At 37.0% G+C, this 27,939-nt stretch overlaps 2 protein-coding genes and 1 non-coding gene across 3 annotated transcripts; all 3 read left to right on the forward strand.

Moving 5' to 3' along the window:
* Positions 1-1,145: 1,145 nt before the first annotated feature.
* sf3b3 (splicing factor 3b, subunit 3) lies at positions 1,146-18,324 on the forward strand. The gene is made up of 27 exons (XM_026230601.1): positions 1,146-1,292; positions 1,876-1,995; positions 2,149-2,304; positions 2,407-2,577; positions 3,620-3,792; positions 5,675-5,816; positions 6,472-6,584; positions 6,815-6,952; positions 7,550-7,653; positions 7,948-8,113; positions 8,481-8,576; positions 8,754-8,826; positions 9,720-9,871; positions 10,245-10,400; positions 10,503-10,658; positions 10,777-10,920; positions 11,120-11,242; positions 11,330-11,484; positions 12,119-12,293; positions 13,211-13,416; positions 13,625-13,781; positions 14,083-14,208; positions 14,598-14,810; positions 15,074-15,172; positions 16,846-16,989; positions 17,276-17,380; positions 17,550-18,324. Exons 2-27 carry the CDS (start codon positions 1,926-1,928, stop codon positions 17,688-17,690), a joined length of 3,654 nt encoding a protein of 1,217 aa, XP_026086386.1. The 5' UTR covers positions 1,146-1,292; positions 1,876-1,925; the 3' UTR covers positions 17,691-18,324.
* LOC113061920 (small nucleolar RNA SNORD111) lies at positions 6,314-6,396 on the forward strand. The gene has a single exon (XR_003278472.1). It is a non-coding gene; the product is annotated as a small nucleolar RNA SNORD111 (small nucleolar RNA).
* Positions 18,325-20,483: 2,159 nt separating the features above from the next.
* LOC113061470 (interleukin-34) lies at positions 20,484-27,789 on the forward strand. Its single transcript, XM_026230602.1, has 7 exons — positions 20,484-20,796; positions 22,642-22,751; positions 24,234-24,340; positions 24,538-24,615; positions 25,400-25,600; positions 25,884-26,040; positions 26,958-27,789. Exons 2-7 carry the CDS (start codon positions 22,712-22,714, stop codon positions 26,996-26,998), a joined length of 624 nt encoding a protein of 207 aa, XP_026086387.1. The 5' UTR covers positions 20,484-20,796; positions 22,642-22,711; the 3' UTR covers positions 26,999-27,789.
* Positions 27,790-27,939: the final 150 nt, after the last annotated feature.

Raw genomic sequence — 27,939 nt, forward strand, 5'->3', positions numbered from 1 at the left:
TTAGGTCTGTAATTGTTGTCTCTGTCAGATGAAGTTTTTTTTCCGGTTGTTTGTTGCTTGAGCAACTCATAATACATTCTAAATTAATTTTCTAGATGTTCTGGAAATAACTTCATGAATTAGGAACGAATAGGGAATGACCAATATATAGCACACATTCTTACAATAGGATACTTTATTGTCATGATTATATATATATATTTTTTTATAAAATACAAAATAAAGTGACGCCGTGCATGTGATGGTAATAAAATAATAATACAAATATAAACTAAAATGAACAAACAAATACAAAATTGTATTCATTACTAAAATTACTTATCAAAATGAAGAAGAAAAAAAAAACGTAAAAATAAATAAATAAATAAAAATTCGCCCTTATTACGCCTAAATGATACCAAAAATAGTTTTTTTTTTAAACTGACACTATCATCTATTTAAACATACTGAAAATCTAAAAGGGTGAGATGTTTCAATATCTTTCCATTTATAACCATAAATAGTGGTAACGTAAGTGATATAAATTTGGTCATCGTTTTAAATTGTAATGGAAAGAATGAAACATTTGTCATCTAACGTTACCGGTATGTGGTTATTCTCTGGGATTTCCACAACCAACTCTCTCTTTCAAAAAAAAAAAAAAAAACTTCTGTGTGAGGCTCAAGTGCAGTGCCTTTCTTCAGAAGAAATTAATACCGTTTTATAAACCGATGCTCCATTTAAAAATAATTGTGCGCTCTACTATAAAACCGAGTTCGCTTTTACGAGCATTGATCATGGCTTCCAGTTTCCTCCAAAAATCATGGGTCCTCTTTTAGACATTCTAAAAGATTTAAAAATCGTTTGGCCACTTTGTTTAATTTCCCTTTTAAGAACTCAAATAAACGTTAAAATTTTTACTGTAGTAACAGCCACTATGTTTGGCAAAAAAAAATAAATAATAATAATAATGATAAAGTTACCGTGGTAAATGAATGTTACACTTAAAATTCTGTTTGCATATGTTTTTCTTAAGTAAAACTAAACAGTCAGAATTAAATAAAATAATATTCCACAAAACTGAGAAAATATTAAAAGCAGAAATATCGTTTTTACAGAAAATTTCTACCAAATCTCTTTTTCGAGGTCGATATTTTCGATCAGGCATGTATTCGGACGATACCGTTGTGCGCCACATAGCTCTGAAGGCCCTCTGTCGTTCTAGCGCCGTCCGAAACAACGAGCGAGCACGACCATGAAATGTTTAAGTTTCTCATCTGATTGAAATCTACAACATCCTGGTTGTTATTTCGGTAAATAGCTTTCAAACATTTCGCGAATAACCCATATTTCCTTGTCATAATAAGATTTGTTTTCAGAAATTATAATTATAGCCTTTATTTCGACTATAACGTTTGTTAGCCGACATGCTAACGATGAATGGCCAACTGACTAACGCTTGCAGATTTAAGCGCTGTTAACAGAATAATTTGTGCTGATTTTGTGTCACGTGAAGTACAATTACAAGAACACTTATTTATCGATATTTTTCTCCGTGGATGTTGTAAGTCGAGGAACGATCTAAAGTGAAACTTGTTCCGCCATGCAGTGTTCATTTTGTCCTGCATACATTTGGTTTGCCTTAGAGCTACTATTGGAAATGCAAAATGTTTACCCTTAACTTACTGTTTGAAACCCAGAATATTTATTCTCTGAACATTAGCATTTTTAAGTATGCATATGACCATATATGGAACGCATTAATATCTATGCGGCGTTTTAAGCGTAACGTTGTTGTGCTAAAAATAAACTCAATGTTTGCCTTCTAAGAAGTCGTTTTGCTGTCCTCATTTTAAACTTTGATACATATACAATCTCTGTGGGACTTGCTTTTAGGTGCTGGTTAATCTCTTTGTCTTGAGCCTGAAGATTCAGTGACAGCAGCCATGTTTCTCTACAACCTGACCCTGCAGAGGGCGACTGGCATCTCCCATGCCATCCATGGAAACTTCTCTGGTAACGATACATCATTGAACAACAGCACTGTGTCCTGTGTAGTTTCTTGAATGCAGACTTTTTTAATTATATTGTAGATGTGTTCATTTGAAGTGTGAGCATGAATTAAGCATTATGTTTAAACCGTAGGTGTTTCTTTTTATTTTTTACTAGGAACTAAGCTGCAGGAGATTGTTGTTTCCCGTGGGAAAATTCTGGAACTGTTGCGTCCTGATGCTAACACTGGTAAGGTCCACACGCTGCTTACTATGGAGGTGTTTGGTGTCATCCGATCCCTCATGGCTTTCAGGTTGACTGGTGGTACTAAAGGTGAGCAACATGGTTCTAATTGTGTTTTTTTTTTTTTTTGCATGGTTCATTATAAAGAGATTTGAATTCTTAATATGGATCTCTTCTCTCATTTTGCAATAGACTATGTTGTGGTTGGAAGTGACTCTGGCCGTATTGTGATCTTGGAGTACCATCCTTCTAAGAACATGTTTGAAAAGATACACCAGGAGACGTTCGGCAAGAGCGGCTGCAGACGTATTGTGCCAGGGCAGTTCCTCGCTGTGGACCCAAAGGGCAGAGCTTTTATGATAGGTAAAACTACATGTAGTAAATTCTTCAAAGTAATAGTAGTTAGACACGAGTTAGGAGAGCAGTTCACCCAAGAATGAAAATTTGCTAAAACAAAATATATGTACTCTCATTTAGGCAATCCAATATGTAGTTTAATTAGTTTTTTCATCAAAATAGATGTGCAGAAATTTAGCATTATATCATTTGCTCACCAACAGATTCTGTGTAGGCAATGGGTGCCATCAGAATTTAAGTTCATGCGGCTGATGAAAACTTCACAATCTTGTGGAGAAAAAAAATGCATGTTTTTAAAGACGTTTTTAACTTCAAAATGTTGCTTTTGGCTAAAATATCAGTTCAATAAATGTAATGTTGCTTTATTCAGTGAAAAAGTAATCTTGTCTGGATCAGCAGAAACATTTGCAATGATCAAGCACCATTTAAAGTTCCAACGCCATTCTAAACCATTTTGATGTGAAAGGACAACAGAGGATGGACTTTTTCAAGTGGAGGGAGCGTTATAATCCATTAAGGACTGGTATTTTGGCCAGAAGTGACAGTTAAAAGTTAAAATGTCTTAATTGTGGATCTGTTGCTTAAAACATGCATCTCTTTGCTACACAAGTCATTAATTGATGGACTGGAGCTTTGTAGATTTACTGTGGTGTTTTTATCAGCCATTTGAACTCTTTTATTCTGTAGGCACCCATTCAGTGTGGGGTGTAAGTGTTTAACATACAGTTTGTGGTGGTCTGCCACAATATCAACTCTGACTGCCACAAATAGATTTTCCTTAATTTTTATTTTACTATTTAAAATGGGTTAAATCTTGCTTCATTGTAGAGCACCTCTCTCTCACATGATGGCATTAATATATGGTGGTGCCACCACAAAGTTAGTGTTAGTCTATGGAAAAACTGAGGATGTAATGCTAAGTTTCAACATCCGTTCAGAAGAAAAACAAGCCTAAGTAAATTTTCAGCAAATTGTTATTTTTGGGTGAAAATTTTTAATCAAATTTATGCATTCTCCCATTTTAACAATGCAAATTCAATTTTCCCAGGTGCCATAGAGAAGCAGAAGTTGGTATACATCCTGAATAGAGATGCAGCTGCTCGCCTTACCATCTCCTCCCCTCTAGAGGCCCACAAGGCTAACACACTCGTCTACCATGTAGTTGGTGTGGATGCGGGCTTTGAGAACCCCATGTTTGCCTGCCTGGAGATGGACTATGAGGTCAGAGTCATTCTTCTTTTAATGTTTAAATGAAACGTAAGGAGGCAGTGGTGTTTGATATTTTTCGTCTTATTGTAAATGGTAAATGGACTGCATTTATATAGCGCTTTCAACAGACCACATGGCCATCCAAAGTGCACATTCATCCAGTCACACACTCATTCATACACCGACTGCGGTGTCAGCCATGCAATGAAAACATTAATGTTTTCTCTTTGTTCTTGGGTCTAAATAAATGCGACTTATAGTCCAGTGCGACTTATAGTCTGAAAAATACGGTAGTAGTATTTTTGTCATAGATTGATTATATTTATTAATCGCAGAACGATATCTTTGATTACATAATCATGCAATAGAATCGTCTGTGATTATGAATGCGATTTTGCGTAGCTTGTCAGTGAACTACAGCTCTGTGTAGTAAATGCTGCTCCATCTGAAAGCATGTGATGGAGATTTACTACTAATAACATAGCCAGCTTTACTGATAAGGTGCGTATGACATTTTCATCCAATTAATCATGCAGCCCTACTTAAAACTTGTGGAATCACAAAATGTGGTTTTAAATTTTGAACTTGCAGATTAAAAAGTAGCTTTGTCATAATAACAGCAGAAATATCTATTAGTGCTGCAACAACGCGTCAACGTCATCGATTACGTCGACTACAAAAATAGGTCGACGTGCATGAAATGCGTCGACGCGTCACACTGTTTGTTTACATCTCGCGTAATGGCATACTGGGAATGGAGAAAGTTGCATTCTATCACAAAAACAGAGACCATTGTTATCAAAAGTATGTGAATACTTTAAACAGAGGACAAATAAAATGGCCCTTTGTTCCCTTTGTAAAACCGATATGGTGAACCACGGCAGCACAACTGCGATTCGCGAGCACCTCAGAGGAAAACATCTTGGCGCTCTCCGGTGTTAGAGTTTAACTGGTTACCGTGTGATCTGGTGACCAACTTCCTGGTTCAGGTCTGATATTCTTGCGCTTGCGGCATTCTGAAAAGTTGATGGTTTTAACTCGATGTTGTGCGGACGCACCTGGAAAAAACAAGCGCATCGCGCTTCCATTATGAGCGCGCTTATCGCGCGCCTGCATTTGAAAATAACGAACTTGAGCGTGCAATAGACGTGATATGTGAAGGGCCCCTTAAAAGACCAGTCACAAACCACCGAGCTACCCCGAATCAGCTCCAGATCTCTGGAAACCATGCTAAACCATAGCAGAACCCTGACTACCTTTTATGGTTTGTGATGCTAAAGAACATTTCATGACGTCTCAGACAACTGTAAATTTATGGCTACTGTGGTTTAATTATAAATGCTATCACAAGCTCATTTACCATAGTAAAATTTTCTTTGCCTCTTATTTATTTTATACTGTAAAAGCTTCAACCACATAAGTTGAAAATGAATAAATGTTGAAATATTATATTTAAAGTTGTACTAATTTTTTTTTTGGTAAAGTTATCCAAAGGATTCATTAGCTAATAAAAAAAAAGAACATTAGATTATTTATTGTTACAAAAATAATCGTTAGATTAGTCGACTTATCGAAAAAAATAATCGTTAGATTAGTCAACAGAAAAAAATAGTCGTTAGTTACAGCTCTAATATCTATAGCCTATATGATGGGGGCCTTCATATATTTTTTGGACAGTGGTTGTCCTTGTAAGTCAAAAAAGGTTGAACCACTAACTTTAGAATGTAAACACAAGCAGCTAGCTGAATATCGAACTGAGATTCTTTGTAAATTGAGGTTTTTGTGCATGTAACCAATGCCATGATACTTTTTCACTCTGTTTTTTCATGCTTTTACAAATACAGTCAGTCAGGTGATGCATGTCTGTAACCTATAATTATAAATGGTTTTGCAGGAGGCAGATAACGATCCCACTGGAGAGGCTGCTGCTAACACACAGCAGACTCTGACCTTCTATGAGTTGGACCTGGGCCTCAACCACGTGGTGCGCAAGTACAGCGAGGCACTGGAGGAACACGGCAACTTCCTCATCACAGGTACTGACCTTTTTAGAATGTCAGGGTGTCACAAATTTCAAAATGCTAGATAGGGATTCACAAGCTTGTGTTTCGCAATACCTTTAACCGACCACATTTGTTATCTAACACTTATTTCAACATAAAAAAAAAAAAGCTGTGAATCTAAATTTACTTAAGTTTGGGGTCAATAAGATTTTTATTTTAGCAAATTTAGCAAAGGTGTTATTAAATTGAATAATAGTGACCAAACAGACATTTATAATTTTACAAAATATTTATTTCATTTTCAGATTGAAGTAATGGCTGTTATAAATTCAGCTTTAACATCACAGGAAATTATATATATAAAAAAAATAGAAATAGAAAACATTATTTGAAGTTGTAGTAATATTTCACAGTATGTGTTTTTGTTGTATATATTAATCAAGTTAATGCATCCTTGGTGAGAATAAAATCGTACAGACCCCAAATATTGAACAGTGTTGTAGTTTACAATTAATGTTCTCTGTTGCTTTTTGTCAGAAATGATGAATATCATGTCTCTTCTCTGACTGTTTGGTGAAGAGATTGTTTTGATATCTGATCTTTATTGATTCAGTTTTGCTTTTAAAGGAGGAGATTGTTAAATGTTTTATGAGTTTGTGTGGATCTGACCTTTCACCCTTTGTCGCAGTTCCTGGTGGTTCGGATGGTCCCAGCGGTGTTCTCATTTGCTCTGAGAACTATATCACCTACAAAAACTTTGGGGACCAGCCGGACATCCGTTGCCCGATCCCACGCAGAAGGGTGAGTTTGTGTGATCACAATAAACGAAATGCCTTGAAATGTCCGAACAGCTAATAGTATTGAAATGATGAGCTTTTCATGTCTCTTCTCTGACTATATAACTGGAGACACATAAAGACCTCTGATCATAATAATAATTTTTGACCTCATGTGGTTAAGTTCTCAGTCATTGAGTTTACAGAAGAAATTAAACAGATGTGAGACGTGACCACAGTGCTTTTCTCTTGCAGAATGACCTGGATGATCCTGAGCGAGGCATGATCTTTGTCTGCTCTGCCACGCACAAGACCAAATCAATGTTTTTCTTTCTAGCCCAGACAGAACAGGGAGACATTTTTAAGGTTACTCTGGAAACTGATGAGGAGATGGTGAGTACACAACCAGAGACCTAACTTTATCATCTGTATATTTTTCATGGACATGCAGAGGTGTTAAAGCAAAGTATAATTACATTAAAATACTTGTGTTGTATTCCATTGAGCTCAGAAAGTCTGCATTTCATACTTGAAAATGTGCAATTAAAAACTCCTTGAAGTTGTACTTGCAACTTGGAAACTTTCAACCCAGGCTTTGAAGAAATGTGGGTGCATGACCTTACCCGAACACAGTTGATGCTAAAAATTTACTTTTATGCAAATAAAATGCATAGAAGAATTTTCCTACCTTTTTTATATCTGTTAAGCAGATATTCGCGGATAAAGGTGTGTGAAATGCTGTTAAAACCTCTGCTGAAAATTGCACGCCTGCATAAATGCACTATGATAACGGACTTTGAATGTAATGCAGCATAGCATAGTGGTTTTATTAATGAAGCTCACGGATATAAAGTGAATGCTGTAATATAACATAAGGCACTTCTATTAAACTGGAGAGAGAGAGAGAGTATCAGAATACACACATGAGAGGTTAAAATGCTGGAAATTGATATGATATCTGTCTGGATTAAATATCTATTAATATTTTAGGTGACCGAGATCAGGATGAAGTATTTTGATACCATCCCAGTGGCTACAGCCATGTGTGTTTTGAAGACTGGCTTCTTATTTGTTTCTTCAGAGTTTGGAAACCAGTAAGTTCCTGTTCTATGTTGTACATTCTTTCATTCACCTAAAAATATAATACCTTTGGTTTGGTGGCCTTTCCCCAGATTTCAGTGCAATAACTAGATTACTGAAGCTGATAATAAGAGTGAGGAATGTGGGAGTAGAAGTTTCAGTTAGCTGAAAACCTTTACAGTGTATTCTGTAACCATACTTCTCTCATGTTCTCTTTAACCCGAAGCATTTCATTAATCCTCACTGTAGAACACATTGTGTTAAACGGCTTTGCAAATGTATTTAAAAAAGAAAAATGTGTTTGTCAGCTACCTGTATCAGATTGCTCACTTGGGTGATGATGATGAGGAACCCGAGTTTTCCTCTGCCATGCCTCTGGAGGAGGGAGACACATTCTTTTTCCAACCTCGACCCCTTAAGAACCTTGTGCTGGTCGACGAGCAAGAAAATCTTTCTCCCATCATGTCCTGCCAGGTGCGTAAATGTGTGTATTGCAGTGAAGTTAAATAGATTACAAATTTTATGTTGACCCTAAAGCTGGGATTTACTGACAGGAAGTGGGATTACAAGTTGGCATGAGAGCAGATGTTTGGGAATGATTCACTGCTTGGATGACTGTGCAGTATTGAGCAGCTTGTTTTGTAGTTAGCAAATTGCAGAGTGTTAAGTCACCCATCAGTATGGTTAGTTGAGTGTGTTAAACACGTCAGACTTTTTCTTTTCTCCTCTTTGTACCATCTGTTCCCTTATGTAATGAAGAAAACGAATCCAAAATTCCTCTGTAAGTAGTGTTGAACCCACAGACAGTTTTATTTACCTAATTTTTTTTACTGTACTGCAGATTGCCGATTTGGCTAATGAAGACACACCACAGCTGTATGTGGCATGTGGCAGAGGACCCAGATCTACACTCAGAGTTTTGAGACACGGACTGGAGGTTTGTGTTGCTAGGAGTTACATTTCCGTTGCAGCTTTCACAGCATGTTTGCAAAATAAAAATTGACACCCACTGCATTAATAGCAAGTCCCTTGCAACTCATGTGGTTTTATTGTTTAGATTCTAGGTTTTTCCAGAGACCATTTGTTTTAATAAAAATAATGCATGTCATTTCAGGTTTCAGAAATGGCTGTTTCTGAACTGCCAGGTAACCCCAATGCCGTGTGGACTGTTAGGAGACATGTAGAAGGTAAAAGACCCATTCATAAAGTGTGTCTGCATGTACATCAACTATGTAGACAAGTTATTCTGCAAGCATTTCTCTGGAGAAATAAAGTATTGAGACACATCACTATGGCGAAGTTATTTTTTTGACAGGAAGGAAACGTAGGAATGTGTTTAAACCTTTTATGGTTTTGACCAACTGCATCAAGATTCTCTGAGTCATGCAGGACCACACTAGCTGATTTCTTGGTGCTTTTTGTAAAAGTACATTCTAGATTCTCCCCTTGATGCACAAATTTAGTTTTGCACAATGCTCTCACTTGTAAGAGCTTTTCACGAAGTTATTCTACTAGATCAACAGCATTCATTGACTTTTGCTTGGCATGCAGAGTGTAGGTTGGGCTTTCAGAAAAGTTACTGTTTGCCAGATATTTCTCTGAAATCATGTGATTTGCTATTAGATTCTTTGCCCTGTGCATGCAGCCTGAGCTTAGCAAGGTTTATTTTGTGGTCTATGTACTGTAGTGTTTGAGGTAATCAGTTTCATTTTGACAGTGCAGTTTTGTGAGAGGTAAGCAAACAGTGAATTATGGTTTCATTCTCAATAGAGGCTTGTTCATTCACTGAAGGTTATTTTTTTACCATCACAGAAGAGATTTTAAAGATTTAGTTAATGCTTTAAAATGCATAATGAAGACAGAATGACAGTTGAGTAAATGGTAACTCTTTTTAATGTTCTCAACTCACACTAACAAATTGGATGTTTTGAAAGATGCGCACATAACATTAATTGAGCAAGTGATTAAACATTTGATTGAATTTTGTCATTTTTAAGTTTCGGTTTCCTTTTATGGTTTCCAATTTGCCCGCATTTGGCAATAGTTTCCAACCAGAATGTTGTGGGTTTCCTTTTCACAGATGAGTTTGATGCCTACATCATCGTGTCTTTCGTTAACGCCACCCTGGTGCTTTCTATTGGAGAGACTGTGGAAGAAGTGACAGACTCTGGTTTCTTGGGCACAACACCCACCCTGTCTTGCTCGTTGCTTGGGGAAGATGCACTTGTACAAGTGAGCGACATCTCTCTTAACTACATGCACAATATCCCATTGAAACTTTTCTCTTTCCTTGTTAATTGGATAGTTCACTGAAAAACTAAAAAAAAAAAAACGATTTTTTAGAGTTTTCTTCTACCGAACACAATATTTTAAAGAATGTGGGTGACCAAATTGTTATCCACAATCTTGAGTTTTTTTTTGTGTTCAGCAGAAGTCAGTCAGTCATATAGATTTGGAAAAACATAAACTAATTTTGGAAAGTTATTTTTTGGGTGAACTATTCCTTTAAATGAATTAGTTTATTCCCAAGACATAGATTAAACAATTATGCTTTTCCATTTATCTCATTCAAATGGGTTTTACTTCATTTGCTGGTTGTCTACAGGTCTACCCAGATGGGATCCGTCACATCCGTGCAGATAAGAGAGTGAATGAATGGAAGACCCCGGGGAAGAAGACAATTGTCCGATGTGCTGTCAATCAGAGGCAGGTGGTCATTGCTTTGACTGGAGGAGAGCTGGTCTACTTTGAGATGGACCCGGTATGTTGGCGGACATACTTTTTATCCTATGTTGTCATGTGAATTTTCATATTTTGTTTGAATGATTGTCTTTCAATTCAAGTTTTCTCTCTTTCTTAACAGTCCGGGCAGCTGAATGAATACACTGAGAGGAAGGAGATGTCTGCAGATGTGGTGTGCATGAGTTTGGCAAATGTGCCCACTGGTGAGCAACGTTCCCGTTTCCTGGCTGTTGGGTTGGTGGACAACACAGTCCGCATCATCTCCCTGGATCCATCCGTAAGATGATCTTCTATTGGTCAGCTGATTTAGGCTTTAAAACATGGATCCAAGTGTCCACTGAAAGCTTTACTGTAACAGGCCTTGGTGTAAATTGTGGAATCACTTTTTTGCACAGGATTGTCTGCAGCCGTTAAGTATGCAGGCTCTTCCCGCCCAGCCAGAGTCTCTTTGTATTGTGGAGATGGGAGGAGTTGAAAAGCAGGATGAGCTTGGAGAAAAAGGCACCATTGGCTTCCTGTACCTCAACATTGGCCTGCAGGTAAGAAACTCTTGTTTGCTTTGGGTGATAACATAGAAAGGTGTGCATTTCTCTTCTGCAACATAAAAAGGTAAATGTGGCACCCTTAATAGTCAGCAAGCAAAAGCTGGTAATTTTTAGCTGCAGTGTGACTGTCCTGTTACTTGATGTCATGACTTGCTTGTTTGCTTGCTCACTGTTATCACCTCTTTGTTTGTAGAATGGAGTGTTGCTGCGTACTGTTTTGGATCCAGTGACTGGAGACCTGTCTGATACTCGCACTCGGTATCTCGGTTCTCGCCCCGTCAAGCTTTTCAGAGTCCGGATGCAGGCCCAAGAAGCTGTGAGTAACCTTCACATTTGATGTCTTTAACAATGGCGCACAGCTTGCCAATTTGCTGACCTGGTTAAATGACTTTTAATTGTGCAGGTTCTGGCCATGTCTAGTCGTTCCTGGCTGAGTTACTCATACCAGTCCCGTTTCCACCTGACTCCATTGTCATATGAAACCTTAGAGTATGCATCAGGGTTCGCATCTGAACAGTGTCCTGAGGGTATTGTTGCCATTTCCACTAACACACTGAGGTAAATGCACACACACACATTTTGTATTCAGTCCATAATGTGAACTTTAATGTTCTCACAAACTTGTGAGTTTCTATAATGTCAAGCATATTGTGGTTGGCTTCACATATTTCAGTTCCAATATTGCTACTTTAAAGTGTGATTACTTATAATTGACCAGTGATCTGATACTCGTAGATGAGAAGATAATTAAGATAAATTAAATGTGCTTGAATGAAGCTAGTCTTGGGCCTAAAGTTTCAATCCTTAAACCCTTTTTTCCATTTTGGGATCAAATATGACCTGTATGCTGCTTGACAGTTTTAGTGAGATATACCGTGAGATTAACCTTAATGTTTACTTTAGTTTGAGAGAGTTTAGCAACTCTCAGAAGTGTAGACCTCTCTTATCTTTTTTTTTGGAGGTCTGTGCTAGATGCCCTTTTGGAGCTTAAATTTTGTGATTAAAACTAAAATCACTGCTATTCAGGTCAGCTGGCATTTTATCAACACAAGACTAATTCTGACAAACTATAGCCAGGAAACAGGAGGTTTTGACCTTCCAGATTTCATAATTCATCCAACCTTTAACTGTTGTCTTAACTTTTTACTCTGCCTTTAAATTCACTGTATGCCCCTCTCACCATCTCCCTTAGGATTCTGGCTCTTGAGAAACTGGGTGCCATCTTCAACCAAGTGGCTTTCCCACTGCAGTACACCCCTCGCAAATTTGTCATCCACCCAGAGACAAATAACCTGATTCTAATCGAAACGGACCACAATGCCTACACTGAAGCCACCAAAGCCCAGCGCAAGCAACAGATGGCTGAGGTCAGTGAACCTGTCTTTCACAGGGCGCGATTAAAAAACAATGCTGCTTTTATTTTATCTTCATCTCTTCTGGAATTTTTTCCTTATCTCCTGTTTTAATATTCTTTTTCTCCCGTCTGACTCACACACTGGTTTCCCAATGTAATCAGTGACTGAGACAGAATTTCATTGCTTTCTTGTCAGAAGTTGTCCGTCTGTTTTGTGGTAGCGTTTTCACAAAGCATGCTTGCAAGGGTAATTCCATGTTGACGAGCTGTAAATATGACCAGCCCTGTGAAATGTGCAAGCAGTGGTTACTGTGGTGGTCCTTCAAAGATAAATCATATTGATGCCATTCTTCAACCGTTTTCTGCGGTGTAGAAATGCTACTTCTGAATGTATTGCTTAACATAGTTCTCTTGTTTATCTGCAAATTTTTCCAAAACATTTCTTATATACATTATGTGGCCATAGGTTTGCGGGCGGCCACTTATAATTAGGGGGTTTGTTTTGATACCAGTGAAGATGAATCGTAATGAATCATACTTCTAGACAAAGTTGCGCTTCCAACTTTGTGGCAACAGTTTGTGGAGAGCGCAAGTCTATTCCAGAATGCCCCTGTACACAAAATGATCTAGTGGTTACGGGACAGATTGACTTTACTGACCTCCACAAGCCCAGACCTGAACCCCACAACTACTTTGGGATGAATTCAGACTCTGTGACCTTGACCAGATCCTTAACTCACTGATGCTCATGTCTGATTGGTAGCAAATGCCGACAGCCGTTTTCCGACGTGCAGTCCTACGCCTGTTAGCAACCAATGAATACAATGACAATTGCTTAAACGTCAAATGCAAAACGAGCACATTGATGTACGCTTATTTTTAGTCATATTGTATCATAAAAACTAAAATAGCTTTTTTTCTGCTCTACAGGAAATGGTGGAGGCAGCAGGGGAGGATGAAAGAGAGCTGGCTGCAGAAATGGCAGCAGCTTTCTTGAACGAGAACCTGCCAGAAACCATCTTTGGGGCACCTAAAGCAGGCTCTGGACAGTGGGCCTCACTAGTGCGCATGATCAACCCAATTCAGGGCAACACACTGGACCTGGTGCAGCTGGAACAGAATGAGGCTGCTTTCAGGTTAGGAATGTTGAACATATGGTATGAACAGGACAATGTAGATTTGTATGCAACTCGACTTGCACTTACGTTCATAATTCAAAACTTCCTTCCCATTTTCTCAGACCATTTGTTCATAATTTAGAATGGCGACCAGTGTTAAGTTGGTCTCTTCCATATCCAACCTCTTTCTCTGACCTTAGTTTCTTTTTACGTGTATCTTTTCCAGTGTGGCTGTATGCCGTTTTTCCAGTGGAGGTGATGATTGGTATGTGTTGGTGGGAGTTGCCAGAGACATGATACTAAATCCACGCTCTGTTGGTGGAGGTTATATTTATACCTATCGGCTGGTAGGAGGTGGGGACAAGCTGGAGTTTTTGCACAAGGTGAGCAAAACAGGAAATGACCCATGTTAGCTAGGGGCTCAGGAATGTGGATTTTCCCACAAATAATTAAATGTGCTGTGCTTAAATGGATTTCTAGGACACATCACAAAATGAAACATTTTTTTTTAGTGTAGGGCCAAGGCCCAAAAATCCCATGTTATGAATGTTTGTGGTCCAGTTTATATAGCGTTTAATGATGCTTTAACCAAGCTAAGTATCGGTTATTTTTCTGTTAAGCTTCCTCTTAAACAAGATAAATGTAAAAAATGTAATTGATTTGGACATTGGTTCTGATTGACAGACACCCGTGGAGGACGTGCCCCTAGCTATTGCTCCCTTTCAGGGACGAGTGTTGGTTGGAGTGGGCAAACTCTTGCGCATCTATGACCTGGGGAAGAAGAAACTTCTTCGCAAGTGTGAAAACAAAGTGAGATGTCACAATCACATATTTTTTGTTTTGTTTTTTTCCAGAGGAAATGGACAAGCTTTTTTTCTCTCTCTTTAGAACATTGAATAATACGAGTAATGTCAATGACGCATTTCTCTAGTACCTTGCTGTTGATGCATAACCACATGAAAAATATTGAAACTCAAGTTCAGACCACAAAGTGATACAGTACGTCACTGAAGTGTTCAAGTTAAGCTTGTAAATAAATTAATCTGCACTGATATAAAGTGTGAAGCGGATATATTTGAAACTGTTAACTGGAGCAAAAATGTTTCTCCTGCGATGCTTTTGCATGTCTTTTGGCATCTTTAAAACATGTACAACCTGCTTAACCATGATGACTGAGTCTCCTTTTCTTATTCTTGCAGCATGTTCCTAACTTGGTAACAGGCATCCACACTATCGGGCAGCGTGTGATAGTGTCCGATGTTCAGGAAAGTCTATTCTGGGTGCGCTACAGGCGCAACGAGAACCAGCTTATTATCTTTGCTGATGAAACCTATCCTCGTTGGGTCACGACTGCCTGCCTGCTTGATTATGACACCATGGCTGCTGCGGATAAGTTTGGAAATATCTGCATTGTAAGTATGATCACCTGTTTGCTTTTGAAAAGTCACCGATGTATCAGATACTGAGTTTGCTTGCCAAGTTAGTGTACACACTCTGATTTCAGTAGTATTTTAGTGTCAATAAACTTGTAACATCTGACAATTTTAAAGCGGTGTAATTTGTTAGCAGTGGCAATGGAGGACAAAATGCACGTGTACCATTTTTAGGGAGAATTCAACAGTTGTCATGATCTTTATAGATTTGCCACAGATTACATACTCATATTTATTTTCAGGTCCGCCTGCCTCCCAACACCAGTGATGATGTTGATGAGGACCCCACAGGGAGCAAAGCATTGTGGGACAGAGGATTGCTTAACGGAGCATCACAAAAGGTAGAAGTTTCTTCTATCCTCAGTACTCCACTCTCCCACATGTTCCGGATAGACTATTGGCACGAAGCTGTCCTGACCACTTGTTCCTCATTGTTTTTGTCCGTCTGGTTGGTTTTGTGGTTGCTGTACTCCTTGCGTGCGCACACTCAAACCTGTACCCCAAAACATTTGGCAGTCCACACTCCACTCTGGTTCTGAAACCTCAGCAACAAATCTTGTCCTCTCGCCAGAGATCATTATTTGCAGATTGGGAGCATGGAAATGTTTTAGGTGGACACGAGGGAAAGTCCCAATTTGCACATCAATGACTTGTGTCTAGCTTTAACGGACATGCCTAAAACGTGTGTAATCAGGACTGAGCTGGTTTAGGTGCTTGCTGTAAACTTATTGTGGAACTTGTCTAGGGATGCACAATACATCATGAGCATATTAGTTATCAGAGGATATTTATTTTATCTTTATTTTCCAGTGTTGGATATTTAACTTCTATTTGTTATCTCCACTTGTTCGATATCAGATAAAAAGTTTACGGTAGCTTATTGCTTAGTTGAATGGAACTAAAGTGTAAAGTGTAATAATAGGAGTGCTGTGTGTTTATACATTGGAGTCAAATTCACTAGTTCGTGTTTACACGAGATTTAGATGAAGAAACAAGTAAAGGTTATTTATACTTAATGCTATGTTTATCAAATTTTGTTTCGGACCACACAGGTTCTAATCTAACACCAGAATAGTTTATTTCATTTAATTAAGCTCAATCGCATGTTTTAAGTTAATCAGCATTTACTAATCACTTTAATTACTGCAATGCATGTTTATGCTTTTATTTTGAATGAATAATCTGTGGATCCTAGAGAAAAATTGTTCAGTTTCTAAACTGATTAACAGGCTTTTTTTTTTTTTTTTTGGATTAGTATTTAACCATCTGCCATAGTTTGTAAAGTTTAATTAATTTTCATTTACTTTTATTTTAAATATATTACAAATTATATCTAAATTATAATCTTAATTATAAATTATGAACCAATTATATTGGTTATTAGTACTTATTAGTATTAGCCAGAGTTTCAGTTTATATTTTGCAATCTTTGCCCTGCGGAGGACACCATGCCCTTTGGTATATGGAAGTAAATTGCTTAACCTTCATAAAGACTTTTTTTTTTTTGTTTCAGTTTTGCTATGACAAACAAGTCTTGCACAGTCTAAATCTGTCAGAAACAGCTTGAGTGAATCACCTCGCTCTCTCTTTACCTCTCAAAATGCACAAATGGCTTTAAATCACATCAAGTCTAAAACCATAAGTGTACTGCACGCTGCAGAGTTGACACAGGAATTGTCTCTTGCACAATCGAGGCAGTGTCGCATCATCTCAAGTTTATCATTGCATTTGTTTGTAAATCTAGTCAGTGTTTAAACCATTCAGCACTCGTCTCCTAGAGACTGTGCACTTGTGTGCACTCGAAGCGCACACACACAAGGCTGCCTTGCATACAGATCATGAAATCAGGCTTGCACTGTTTAAGCGATTGTGCAGCAGTTGCTCCATTGTAAAAACAAAAATGCACTGCATGATTAAACTTGTAGGTGAGAGAATTATTTTTGAGAAATGTAAGCCTAAATTGTCCCCCCCAAAAAAATCCATGACTTCAATTTTTTTCTTCTGTTGATTACAGGCTGAGGTGATTATTAACTATCACATAGGAGAGACTGTGCTGTCCCTCCAGAAAACGACCCTCATTCCTGGAGGATCTGAGTCTCTGGTGTACACCACGCTGTCAGGAGGCATTGGCATCCTGGTGCCGTTCACTTCTCATGAGGTACAGTTCCCTAAATTGTGAATAACCAGTAATTACACAAGGAGTGCTAACATGCAATGAGCTTTCATAAGTCTAAAACCACTAAAGCAGAAGAGGTGAAGTACTCCAGTCAGGCCACTTTCTTAACTTCAGGCCATCAGAGTATAGACCGTTACACATGTATGGCGTAACTTCAGTTTCTTAATCTGTTTGATAGCTAAAGGAATAAAGGTTTGCCACAGTTTATTTTGTGATTTAACAAGGTTTTTAAATTGTTAAAATAAGTATTTGTCTCATCTGTCTTCAGGATCATGACTTCTTCCAGCACTTGGAGATGCATATGCGCTCTGAGTTTCCCCCTCTGTGTGGTCGTGATCACCTCAGCTTTCGCTCCTACTATTTCCCAGTAAAGGTAAGGACAAACACAGTTAATACACTACACAGCTGTAATAATAACAGAAGTTTTTAATTAGTTCTTAATTAGCCACTTATGCTCTGAGTAGTATCTTAAAGAGAGAGATTTGGGTAATTAACTCCCTGGTTGGCCATCTTTCTCATTGAGTTTTCTTGTATGCTTCCAGAATGTGATCGATGGAGACCTTTGTGAGCAGTTTAACTCCATGGACCCACATAAGCAGAAGAGTGTGTCTGAGGAATTGGACCGCACACCTCCAGAGGTATCGAAGAAACTGGAAGACATCCGAACACGCTATGCTTTCTAGTGTCTTCTAATCTGGAAAACGCAATTGTTTTTCGAAGTTTCCCATTGGTGCGGTCTCAAATCTTTCCTACCGCAAGTATAGGAGTAACATTTTGGCTACTGCTGAAGGAAGTTCCCCCTTTAACTGGGGCCAGCTGGGAGTTGTCACCGTCCCAGTGGTCATTGACCTTGTCATGCTTGAACTGACTGTTGGCACTGTACTCTGGACAAAGCATCTGTTTTATTTAGTTCATACTAAGTGCATAGTGACATATTTTCAGAGGAATGTTTTCATGCAAATGACTACATCTGCTTGTATACAGGATTGGCTTTTATATGAATGGACTTGAAAAATGTTTGCTTATTTTGTAGTTTCCACAATGCAAATTACATTTTCATTTTGCTGTATGAATCAGTCTGCATTAAACATTCCATTATTCACATTTTGACTATTTAAAATGTCTCTTTTGAAAGTTAAAAAGCTGTTGCTACTGTTGTAAAACCAGTAAATTGTAAAATGCTTTAGTTTTCGTCTCTACATGGATACAGCAAATATGTTGTGGTTTTTAACTTGTTGGGTGGAGGGGATCATCCAAACCCAGAAAATCTGAAAGAAATAGTGCTGATGAAATTTGTAAATAAATTTGTTTACATTCTTATGTATTTCCGTGTGTCACAAGACTAGCTGTTTGTCTTTAACTGAGCCCACAGGCAAAGCGGGTTTTTGCTGTTTTTATTTTTTTTGGTGGAGGAAGCCCCGTAATGATCATTAATCTTTCTCATGACAATGAGTCATTGTTTGATGCTTTACAATTGTTCAGTCTTAGAGTCAGAGTTAATATAGGCTATTTCTCAATTTCACCAAGTTTTAAGAGTGGGATTTTGAATCTGTTGGATAATTTTTTATTTTTTTTATCTGATTGCAATTGACCTGACAACCTCATTTTTTTTCTATTTGAAAAGTCCTTTACTTGAGATGAATGCCCAACACTTCTAGTGTAATGCGTACATCGCGTGGAGCTCTTGATATTTTCACTTTAGGCTGACTTATACCATGGGTTTAAGAGACCGCCAACTTAAACTATTGACGATACCAAAATAGGTGTGTTGCTGTTTTTTTTTAAAACCCAGAATGATGCAAGTTCTCCATTTTCACTTGACTGAATTTTGCTTTTATTTTTTAAATTGTATTACAGAAGCAGTAATGCTGTAAACAATGCATATCACTATTTTTGGCGACAATGATTCCAGTTAATATCTCATTAGCTCGTCAGTTTTTTAAATACTTTTCATTTTAAAATACTTGAGTCAGTGGAGCATGACGAAAGCGAAGACAGACTATGTTAAGTATTTCATTAGAGTGAGTCACATCCTGGTCACACTTAAACCCACAATGTTAATGAAATGAAAACCTATTTTCTACCACATTCCTACTACAGTCCAGTGATCACTATAACTGCAACCTTAATCATAAATAATTCATGACCTTTTTCTTGAGAGTAACCCAAAACTCTTGCAAGTCTACTTGACATGAGAAATATGCTGTGAGCTTTTTCCAGTCTGCTGTGTGTCTATAGTGAATCATTTTATGTTCTCTCGAATGTAACTGTAATGTACTAGTGCAGCAACCTCAAACTGCTTCCTACTCCACTAACACAAGGCTATTATTGTTGGCATGATTATTGTAATTTGTAAAATTATTATAAATCTAAATCCTGGATTCTCATGTCACCAAATCCAAACTTGGATGGTTGGGTAACTCTTGAATTGTTAATGTACCCCAAGGATGCGGGGCAATAAAAAATATTTTTTTCTTAGGGTCTGTGCTGATGGGGACCAACCCATAAAACCGTCCTGGGCTCTGAATTTAAGTGACGGCTCTGCACTGGTTAAAAAAAAAGTAATATCAGGTTGTTAAAGAAGGGTTGAGAGATTGTGGAGGGTGTTTATAACCCTGTGATGCTCAAAAGTTTTCTTTCACTCTTCCATTGGGGGGTTTCCATATTGATGTGATGTAATTTAAGTTGACAGATGCTGCTATTTTGACAAAAAAAAATTTAATGGCTGGTTGGGTCACTTGGAATATCCCTCTTGTTTGTCTTGGGTCTTGAGTGGCTTTGGCCTTTGTCAAGACAGCATATAAGACTATCCTCAAGTGATTATGACCCTAAAAAGAGGATATAGGTACTACAAAACAAGGGGGCCATTGTAGACATTGACAAAGCAATCCTAGACACAAGGCCAGTGTTCTGTGTGCGTTGGTCGCCCATATCCTCGTTGTCCATTGTGTCACGAGACCGAGGCACTTCAGAGTCCGAGAAAACATTTTGTCATGAAATTCCATTTTTGTGGTCATCCTTAATATTATAAAAATGCAGAGGTTTGGTGCGGTATATGTGCATCATTGACTTACGGTGGGTATTTTTGTCACATTTTCTGTGAAAAGTCGTTATATGTTTGTCTTGTCCAAAAAAAATTGAAAGAATTTTTAAACAAAGTATTTTTATGTAAGTTTTTTTGACTTAGTATGTTTAAATATATTGACCGCTAAAGACGATTGAGATTAGCGCGTTCTGACTAACCTTGTGAACTTTTGAGTAGCTTGTATGAAATGTTCGAAAACGCAGTTATTTACTTGTATGTAGAAATACTTTTAAGACCCCCAACATTTCAAACTTTAATAAGGGGGGTCAGATTCTTTATAGTTGGTTGAGCGGCCATAAAGGCACCATATGCTGTTTCTTCGCTGTTTCAGTTCAGGAAGGCTGAACCTTTTTTCCAAACCCAGTCACTGATGAGTTAATAGATTATCTAGACCCAAAGTGAAAGTAACAGTCTCATCGACTGGGGCGCTTTACTCAGCGTGTTCACTCGTGGTTACTTCGAGTGGAGAAGACTGTAGGCGGGTGTATGTAAACTTAACATAAAGAGGTGACATAAAGAGGGAATTTCCGAGTCATTTGGGTGGACGTTGCATTGAAAAAGGGGCGAATTTACTACTTTTTGTATTCTGCATGCCTGGAAGTGTCAGCGGTCCTATCTACAGAGATAAGCAAACAACTGCCACTTGTTGAACGTACTCTGAAGATGGTTTCCCAATGAGATAGCCTGGGTCATCGAATCTAAAGGTTTGTAAAACTGCTATAGGTTTGTGGCTTGTTTATATTCGTGCTGCTGAATCGTTTCGGGTGTAAATGCGTCTTATATTGGAATCAATCGCAGCAACGCGTTTCATATCTAAGCCCAGGTGCAACGATCCTGCCCGATCACCTGACACTTTTGATTTCATTTGTTTAGATTGAAAACTGATGTTTTATCATGTTCTGACACCAAAATGTTATTGATACATCAACAGTTTAAGTCGATTGCATGCATATGAATGCTATAATTTAACCATAATTTATGAAATGTCTTTGCATTCATGATGAATGATGTTTTGTTTTAATGATTTTTTTCATTTGTTTATACTTTTGTATTTATTTTTACGAGTTTTCTTAATTTTTGCTATCTTTTCATTTTTGAACCTCAGTAATTCATTGCTTTTACATGCACAAGATAATTCTAATATTAATCAGATTTCTTTTTTTAATCAGAATTTCTCTGATATTAATCAGAATTTGGTCATATTCTTATGTTCTTATTATATCGTCTTCATCATCTTCTTAAGCGATATATAAAGGTCTTAACTTGACTGCCATAAATTAAGACCCTATTCCAGTTTCTAAATCTGAATAAGCCAGTGGATGAAATAATCAGAATTTTATTTCATGTTGACAGTACATCCACTATTCAAACTGAACATTGATTTATTTCTGTGCATGTCCAAATTTCCTGGGTGATATTGGATAGCGTGATCATAGTTATGGTGTTGAATAAAATAATTTTGTGTGTGTACTGTAACATTGCATAGAAATGGAAGGAAACATCATGATGCTCCTTTCGCTATTCAAATTTTGTATATTGTAAAAACATGAATGAGAATTTGTGATTTGGCATCTCTAGTATTTCCAGAAGTTTGTTCTAAAGGCATAACCAGAATATTTGGCAATTAATGCACATGTTTGGCAATTAATGCACATGTAAAATGGTAAATATACCAATAAAAAGATGGCTTAAATGAAAAGAACTATATGGGAAAAAAACAGCATGAAATGTTTCATCAATCTGTCTTTTTCTCAAAAGTTCCGTTGGCCTCATCACACATTTTTCAAAATCTGCATTAGACTAAGAGAGAAAAAAATAGAAACAGATCTTTTAAATGGGGTTTTGATCCATTCAGAAAAAAATGAACTGATTGTGAAAATACTATTATGTCAGATAGTAGATGACGTTACATTAAGGATATGATTTGTTCTGGCTTGTATTCAGTACTTCATAGATTTTTATTGGATGTGGTTCTGCTTTACAGATCCACATGTTTATTATATTTACATATAATAAAAATGTGGCTCTGTAAAGATGTGGATCTGTACAAAAAAAAAAAAAACTTGTTCTACATGTTTATCACATGGCTATTAGTCAGAAACTTGCTGCCTGTGTCAAGACGTTATTATATTACCTTTATTAAAATTGTTCCTTTTGAAAGAAGAGAAAAGAAAAAACATCTGGATTTGTTTTACGCCCACTGAACAATTCTAGAGAATAAGGACAGGAACATTATGACAGCTCTAGCACTTCAGATGAGAAGAGTTGCCATTTCCTGCTTCACTTTTTACTACCTAATAATAAATAAAAACTCAGATGTGCCATTAAATTCAGATATGCCAGCTCATTCTTTTTCGATATTTAAATATTTTACAATCCAAAACGAGAATAAATGAATTCAGATGTTTCATCACTGGTTCTTTTTGACCAGCAAACAAAATTTAGAAAGGCAGTGATGTGAACAGGAAGTCATGTAATGGCAAGGTCAGAACACTGGTGTTCAGTATAGTGTGATATTTGCTCTGACTATTCCATTTTTTATTTTATAGACCAAGAAGTCCGAAGAATTTTCTGGAATTTCGACCCATATTACAGTGCAAGCAGAGTATAAGCAGAACCATGGTCCAGTCTGAATGCTGGCTCCTCAGGGGGGTGCTGAGTAAGTAAAGTCTAGTAAATTATTGATTTGATAAATCATATAATGAAAAGTATCCAAGAGGATACGGAAGATCTTCATGTGGGAAATGTGGATGTGGCAGTACTACACATAATTTTTTTTTTTTTTTAGTGGCCCTGCAGAAAAACATAAAATAATTGTTTACTTTCTAAGCTAACAGGAAAGAGGCTCTTGTGCATTTACACAAAAACAAATGTCTGAGAATTCTGTGGGTGATTATGTGAGCTAGATTAGAAAATAGTTTACGGAGAGGGGGTGTGTGGTTTTAAAATGTGCATATCTGGTCTTTTGCTTCTTCTGAAATGAGTGTCAACCCTGAACATATGTTTGCGGAGAGCTACTGCATATGCCACTTCTATTGAAGGACTAAGACGTGACTGCTAATGTCACCACTTCCTGTGTTCAGGAGAGAGAGAGAAAGAGAGCAGACAATGACTGTTACATAAGGATAAAAGAGAGGGCAAGGAGGGTTATACCAGGCCAAAAATGCCAGAGTAACTTGAATGGGAGGAGGGGGTTGAGTGGTTGGACTCCAGTAAATAGCACAGGTTCTGTGGCATGACAAATTCCTCTGGCCCTCGGTAGTCTGCTTCATGGTCTCTGAGACTTTGCTGACTGTCAGTCTCTGGGTAACTGCCCTATATTGTAGCTCAACCACAACCGTACTGTGTTACACAGCAAAGTGTGCCCTGTCTTTCCACCCTGGGCTAGCCAGTCAGAATCACTTAAATTGAACAATAAAAGCTTGAGTTAAAATAGACACATGATCAGCCTCCGGTTTATTATGGTTAATCTGCTTGAGTTTGACTTTATCTCCCACAAGCACTGTATGATCATCATGCCTCCTGCTTTTAACAACATGTAGACTGCAGAAGCTCTTGTGTTGTGGAATTATGGTTTGTTAATTTTCATTCAGCTTTAGTTTTTTGCCCGGTTGTGTTTTTTGCTGGAAGATGTTTAGAGGTTTTCTTTTGCAGCAGTGCTCAGTGTTAAAAAAAAAAAATTCCTGGTAAGTTGGGCTGTGGTTTGAGGTTTGCGTCTTGTCACAGTACAAACCTTGACACTTTATGCATCGTTGCCTTCAGAGACACCTTCACACCGTTTTATGACTTACAGTTGTGCAGAAAAATTAAAATCAAGCAAATTATTAAATGGCATTAATTTTACTAAATTGAAATGTATACTCCATCTTCAAACCATTTATGAATAAATTTAAAACAAAGATTTGTATTGATACAAGACAAGGCACAATCCTTTCAGTTACCAATAAATTCATTACGAGTTTTGTATTAAAGGATGTTGAATGTGTTTTAAAACAGGGTCTTACCCTGTTGAGCTATGCATATTTTGTTGTGACTTTTAAGTGCAAACCAGCAACCATTTCTTGATGGTTTCAATATAAGCAATGACATTATGTTAAAAGCCATCATTTTCTTCTGATTCATTCATCTTCTGTCCTTCTAGGTTTTATTTGTCTATTACTAATGTGCATAAACGCAGCACCAGATCTCTGTAAACCTCTGAAAACAGTACAGGAGGACCTAAATATAAGCAAAAGGAGACGTTTTATGGTAAAAAGATTTATATTTTTAAATGATGGTGTTATATTCTGAAAAATGACAGTTGTAAACTCTGTAAAGTTTACATGGAAAGATATTTGGAACAGAAATAAAAAGAAGAAAATATACAACTTAATAGTAATATAAATGTGTAGCATGAGAGACTTATTAACAACATGCCAATAAAAGGTTTCCATGTATATTTACAGAAAATGAACTTTCCCATTAACTATACTATACAAGTGCATTATGAGGAGGTGTTCAAACTACGCAACATCAGCAGACTGGTAAGTCTTTATCCCACTGTAACTGTCACCAACCAACTCATTTTACATTAATTAAAGACACACTCTTCACAACTTCCCACACAAATGAGCAATTATGACTTATGAGAGAGTCAGACTGGAAGCACACTTTTAGGGCTTCTCATGGTCTATGACTGAAAATACGGGGGTGAATCACCCAAAACCTGTTCAGACATATCTAGATAACCAATATATATATATATATATATATATATATATATATATATATATATATATATATATATATATATATATATATATATATATATATATATATATATATAAAATAATAATAATAATAACATAAAAAAATACAGAAATTCATAATACAGGAAATGATTGTATTGTAGCATTATATAAAAATGGACGAAAGAACAGTTAGATATATATCAAACAACATATATGTGATAGAAGAAGACTTTATAATGGAGTTAATGGACTGAATACAAGAAACTCACACAATCAGACTAATTGAACTGTAAACTGTAAGTTCAATAAGCTATGAACTCCCCATGTTATATTGTATACTGCTATTAAAAAAGAGGGAATATGCAAACTATTTGGAAAATGATATAATTTTGTTCCTGTTGTCTGGTAACTGAACTGAATTTGACCTAACCTGGCATAAAACGTTTGACCTTAGACCTAACTCACATTACAAGACTCTGACATTGTAAAAGAATACATGCTTATATATCATAACCATAACTGAACATCTTCCTCATAACTGTTCCTTTTCTTCTCTTTCCTTGTTGTTTATCTCTAGAATATGAGTGATGACGAGGAGCCAGTGCTGAAAAGAGATTTACAGGATCTGTGGCTTACGATTAGTATGCAGGGTATAAAGAAGGTTTTAAATGTGCTGCCAGAGAGACATCCGACACGCCAGAAATACCTCTCCAATCTGGACAATCTCTTCAAGCAGTTTGAGGTGGTTTATAGTCAACAGAATCCCCCAAATGGCGAGGTTAGAACAATGATGTGATTTCACTTTTCTTACCAGCAGCAATATCATTCTGGCTGTCATTGCCACTGCTCACTGTATCTCAAAGCTAACTCTCAAACTACATTTTTTCTCCTTTTGAATACAAGCATTGGTTTTAATGAAAGACTCTCTAAACTCAATTTGACCTTTTTAATCTATCCAATCTGTGTTGCAGATGTTATTTGTCATTTGAGTGATATATTCCCATTATTTAAATTCATAATAATCTAAATGTGTGCGTGTTTTTGTACCTGTTTCAAAAAAGAGAGAATATCCAGAAAGAATACAAGACATCTTCGATCGATTGCAATCTGATGAGGGATGGAAGTCTGTTACACCCAAGTCAATACTGGACAACTGTTATCGGACCATGCTTTGCCTATTTAAAGAGTGCTTCACAAAAGAGGACGACAGATATGATTGTAAGTGAAAATTCTAGATGTTTTAAATGGTATATATTAATGGAACCTGCTTTTTTCATTTTTGAGACTGTAGACTAAATGTTGATCTGCTAGAAATTGATTGGTTTTATATATATATATATATATATATATATATATATATATATATATATATATATATATATATATATATATATATTTTTTTTTTTACCTGTGTGAAGGCCTACTGAATCAATTCCACACAAAAAAAAAGAAAAACACAGACTACATGTTTTTGGAATCTGGAGGGTTTTTTGGGGGGAATTATGTTACTTACTCATTGGTATTTTGAGATTTTGAGGTAAGAGAGTTGAGGTCCTTCTAATGATTGCTACAACTTGGAAAAGTTTAGGGAATTTTGGAGTCCAACCTCAAGAAGGGGTCTTCCACCAGTCTTCCAAATGTTTGTTGATAACCTCACGCACACAGTAGCAAAAAGATGGAAACTTTGCTGTTTTGTTGATGCCAGTCTGTGGTCGACCATCAGACTTTGAGAATGAGAAAAAATGCTAAGGGATTGAAACAACATCCTTATCCTCTCTATGGTGAATGAAATGGTGGCATGATTCAGGCGTTGAGGTTGTCTGAAGCATGTAAAGTACTTTAAAAAGCCCACATGTTGTTACTAGTCTGAACACGCCTGGCCTATGCCTCCTACCAATTATTTGTGTAATGGTGTTACGGTGTTAACCCTGAACATGAAAATCAATATTGTCAACATAAGCATTATTATTATTATTTTTTTTTTTTTTTTTTTTTGAGGAGCTAAAAATAGCAGCCTTTCTTTTAAAGGTTATCTAATTAATTTCATCCAGACTTTCTAATGAGCTACTTATCAGTAGGTGTGATATCAAACTATGTGACCACTTATCTACTTATCTTTCTTTGCTCATTTCTAGATTGTGACGAAAACTGGAGGAGAGGGAATAAAACCACATAGCAGTAGATCCAAGCAGACCTGATCCTGTCTTCGTGTTGCTGGTTTAGGTGTAAAAGGGTGTTTCCTGGTTTATGTAGTGACAAGCAGCATGCTTGTGTGCCTCTTGTCCCAGTGAAGTCACTGACTGCCTCCACCGGTCTTACCCATATTGAATAATACAACAGACGTCACATCAGTTGGAAGACTGACCCTGCAGATTTTGCTGTCCATCATTTAGAACATTTATACCTCCATCCACCTGCCAACTTTCATATTTATATTTTATATTTTGCTAATAAATTATCATGTATGCACTGTGTGTGTGCTCTTTGGAGGGGAGCAGCTTTGACTCTTCGCTGTACCAATTACTATTTGTAATTCCCAAAAAGTCTATGGCACTGTGCCTTCTGTTTTAGGAAAATACATATTTTGTCTTTGATGTATGCCTTGGTGTATTATCATTGCCACGTTGTAAATGTTCATGGTAAGATTTACGTAAGGTGTATTAATACAATGGAGCTTTTTTTTTTTAACACATATCATTTGCCTGCAAAAGTTGTGCTGACTGCTGGCTTAGTCGGCATTGTTGCTTTTACCCAGAGGCTTTTTACTTTGTGCTGGTTAAATGTTTAAAGATTGCAACAAAGTCTTCCTATAGAAAGCTTCAAGGTGATAAAGAGAGTTTTATATCAAGTTTGCATATATTTTATACACAGATTTTAATCTAGGTTATTTATTTGGACTCCTGCCACAGAATGTTCTGGTAACTGTTGTAACAAGGCTTGAAAAATAAACCTCTCACTATTACCCTACATGCTCAGATGTACTGTTTGATTTAAGGTATGGGTTTGGTTTCTTTTGAAACACACTTTCTACTTTCACACACATACAGTACCTGTTGGCTTGACTATATCAGTGAAAACATCTCAAGTAATAAAGCTGAAATAAAATATAAAAATTAT

This window comes from Carassius auratus, chromosome 43 (genome assembly GCF_003368295.1).
Source record: "Carassius auratus strain Wakin chromosome 43, ASM336829v1, whole genome shotgun sequence".
Classification (NCBI taxonomy): Eukaryota; Metazoa; Chordata; class Actinopteri; order Cypriniformes; family Cyprinidae; genus Carassius; species Carassius auratus.

Excerpts from the sequence above, each read along its gene's own strand:
- sf3b3 (XM_026230601.1), top strand. The coding sequence starts at position 1,926 with ATGTTTCTCTACAACCTGACCCTGCAGAGGGCGACTGGCATCTCCCAT. Across the intron at positions 12,294-13,210 it reads GCAAGCAACAGATGGCTGAG|GAAATGGTGGAGGCAGCAGG; the intron begins GTCAGTGAACCT and ends TCTGCTCTACAG. Across the intron at positions 16,990-17,275 it reads TGCCGTTCACTTCTCATGAG|GATCATGACTTCTTCCAGCA; the intron begins GTACAGTTCCCT and ends ATCTGTCTTCAG.
- LOC113061470 (XM_026230602.1), top strand. The coding sequence starts at position 22,712 with ATGGTCCAGTCTGAATGCTGGCTCCTCAGGGGGGTGCTGA. Across the intron at positions 22,752-24,233 it reads GCTCCTCAGGGGGGTGCTGA|GTTTTATTTGTCTATTACTA; the intron begins GTAAGTAAAGTC and ends CTGTCCTTCTAG. Across the intron at positions 24,616-25,399 it reads TACGCAACATCAGCAGACTG|AATATGAGTGATGACGAGGA; the intron begins GTAAGTCTTTAT and ends GTTTATCTCTAG.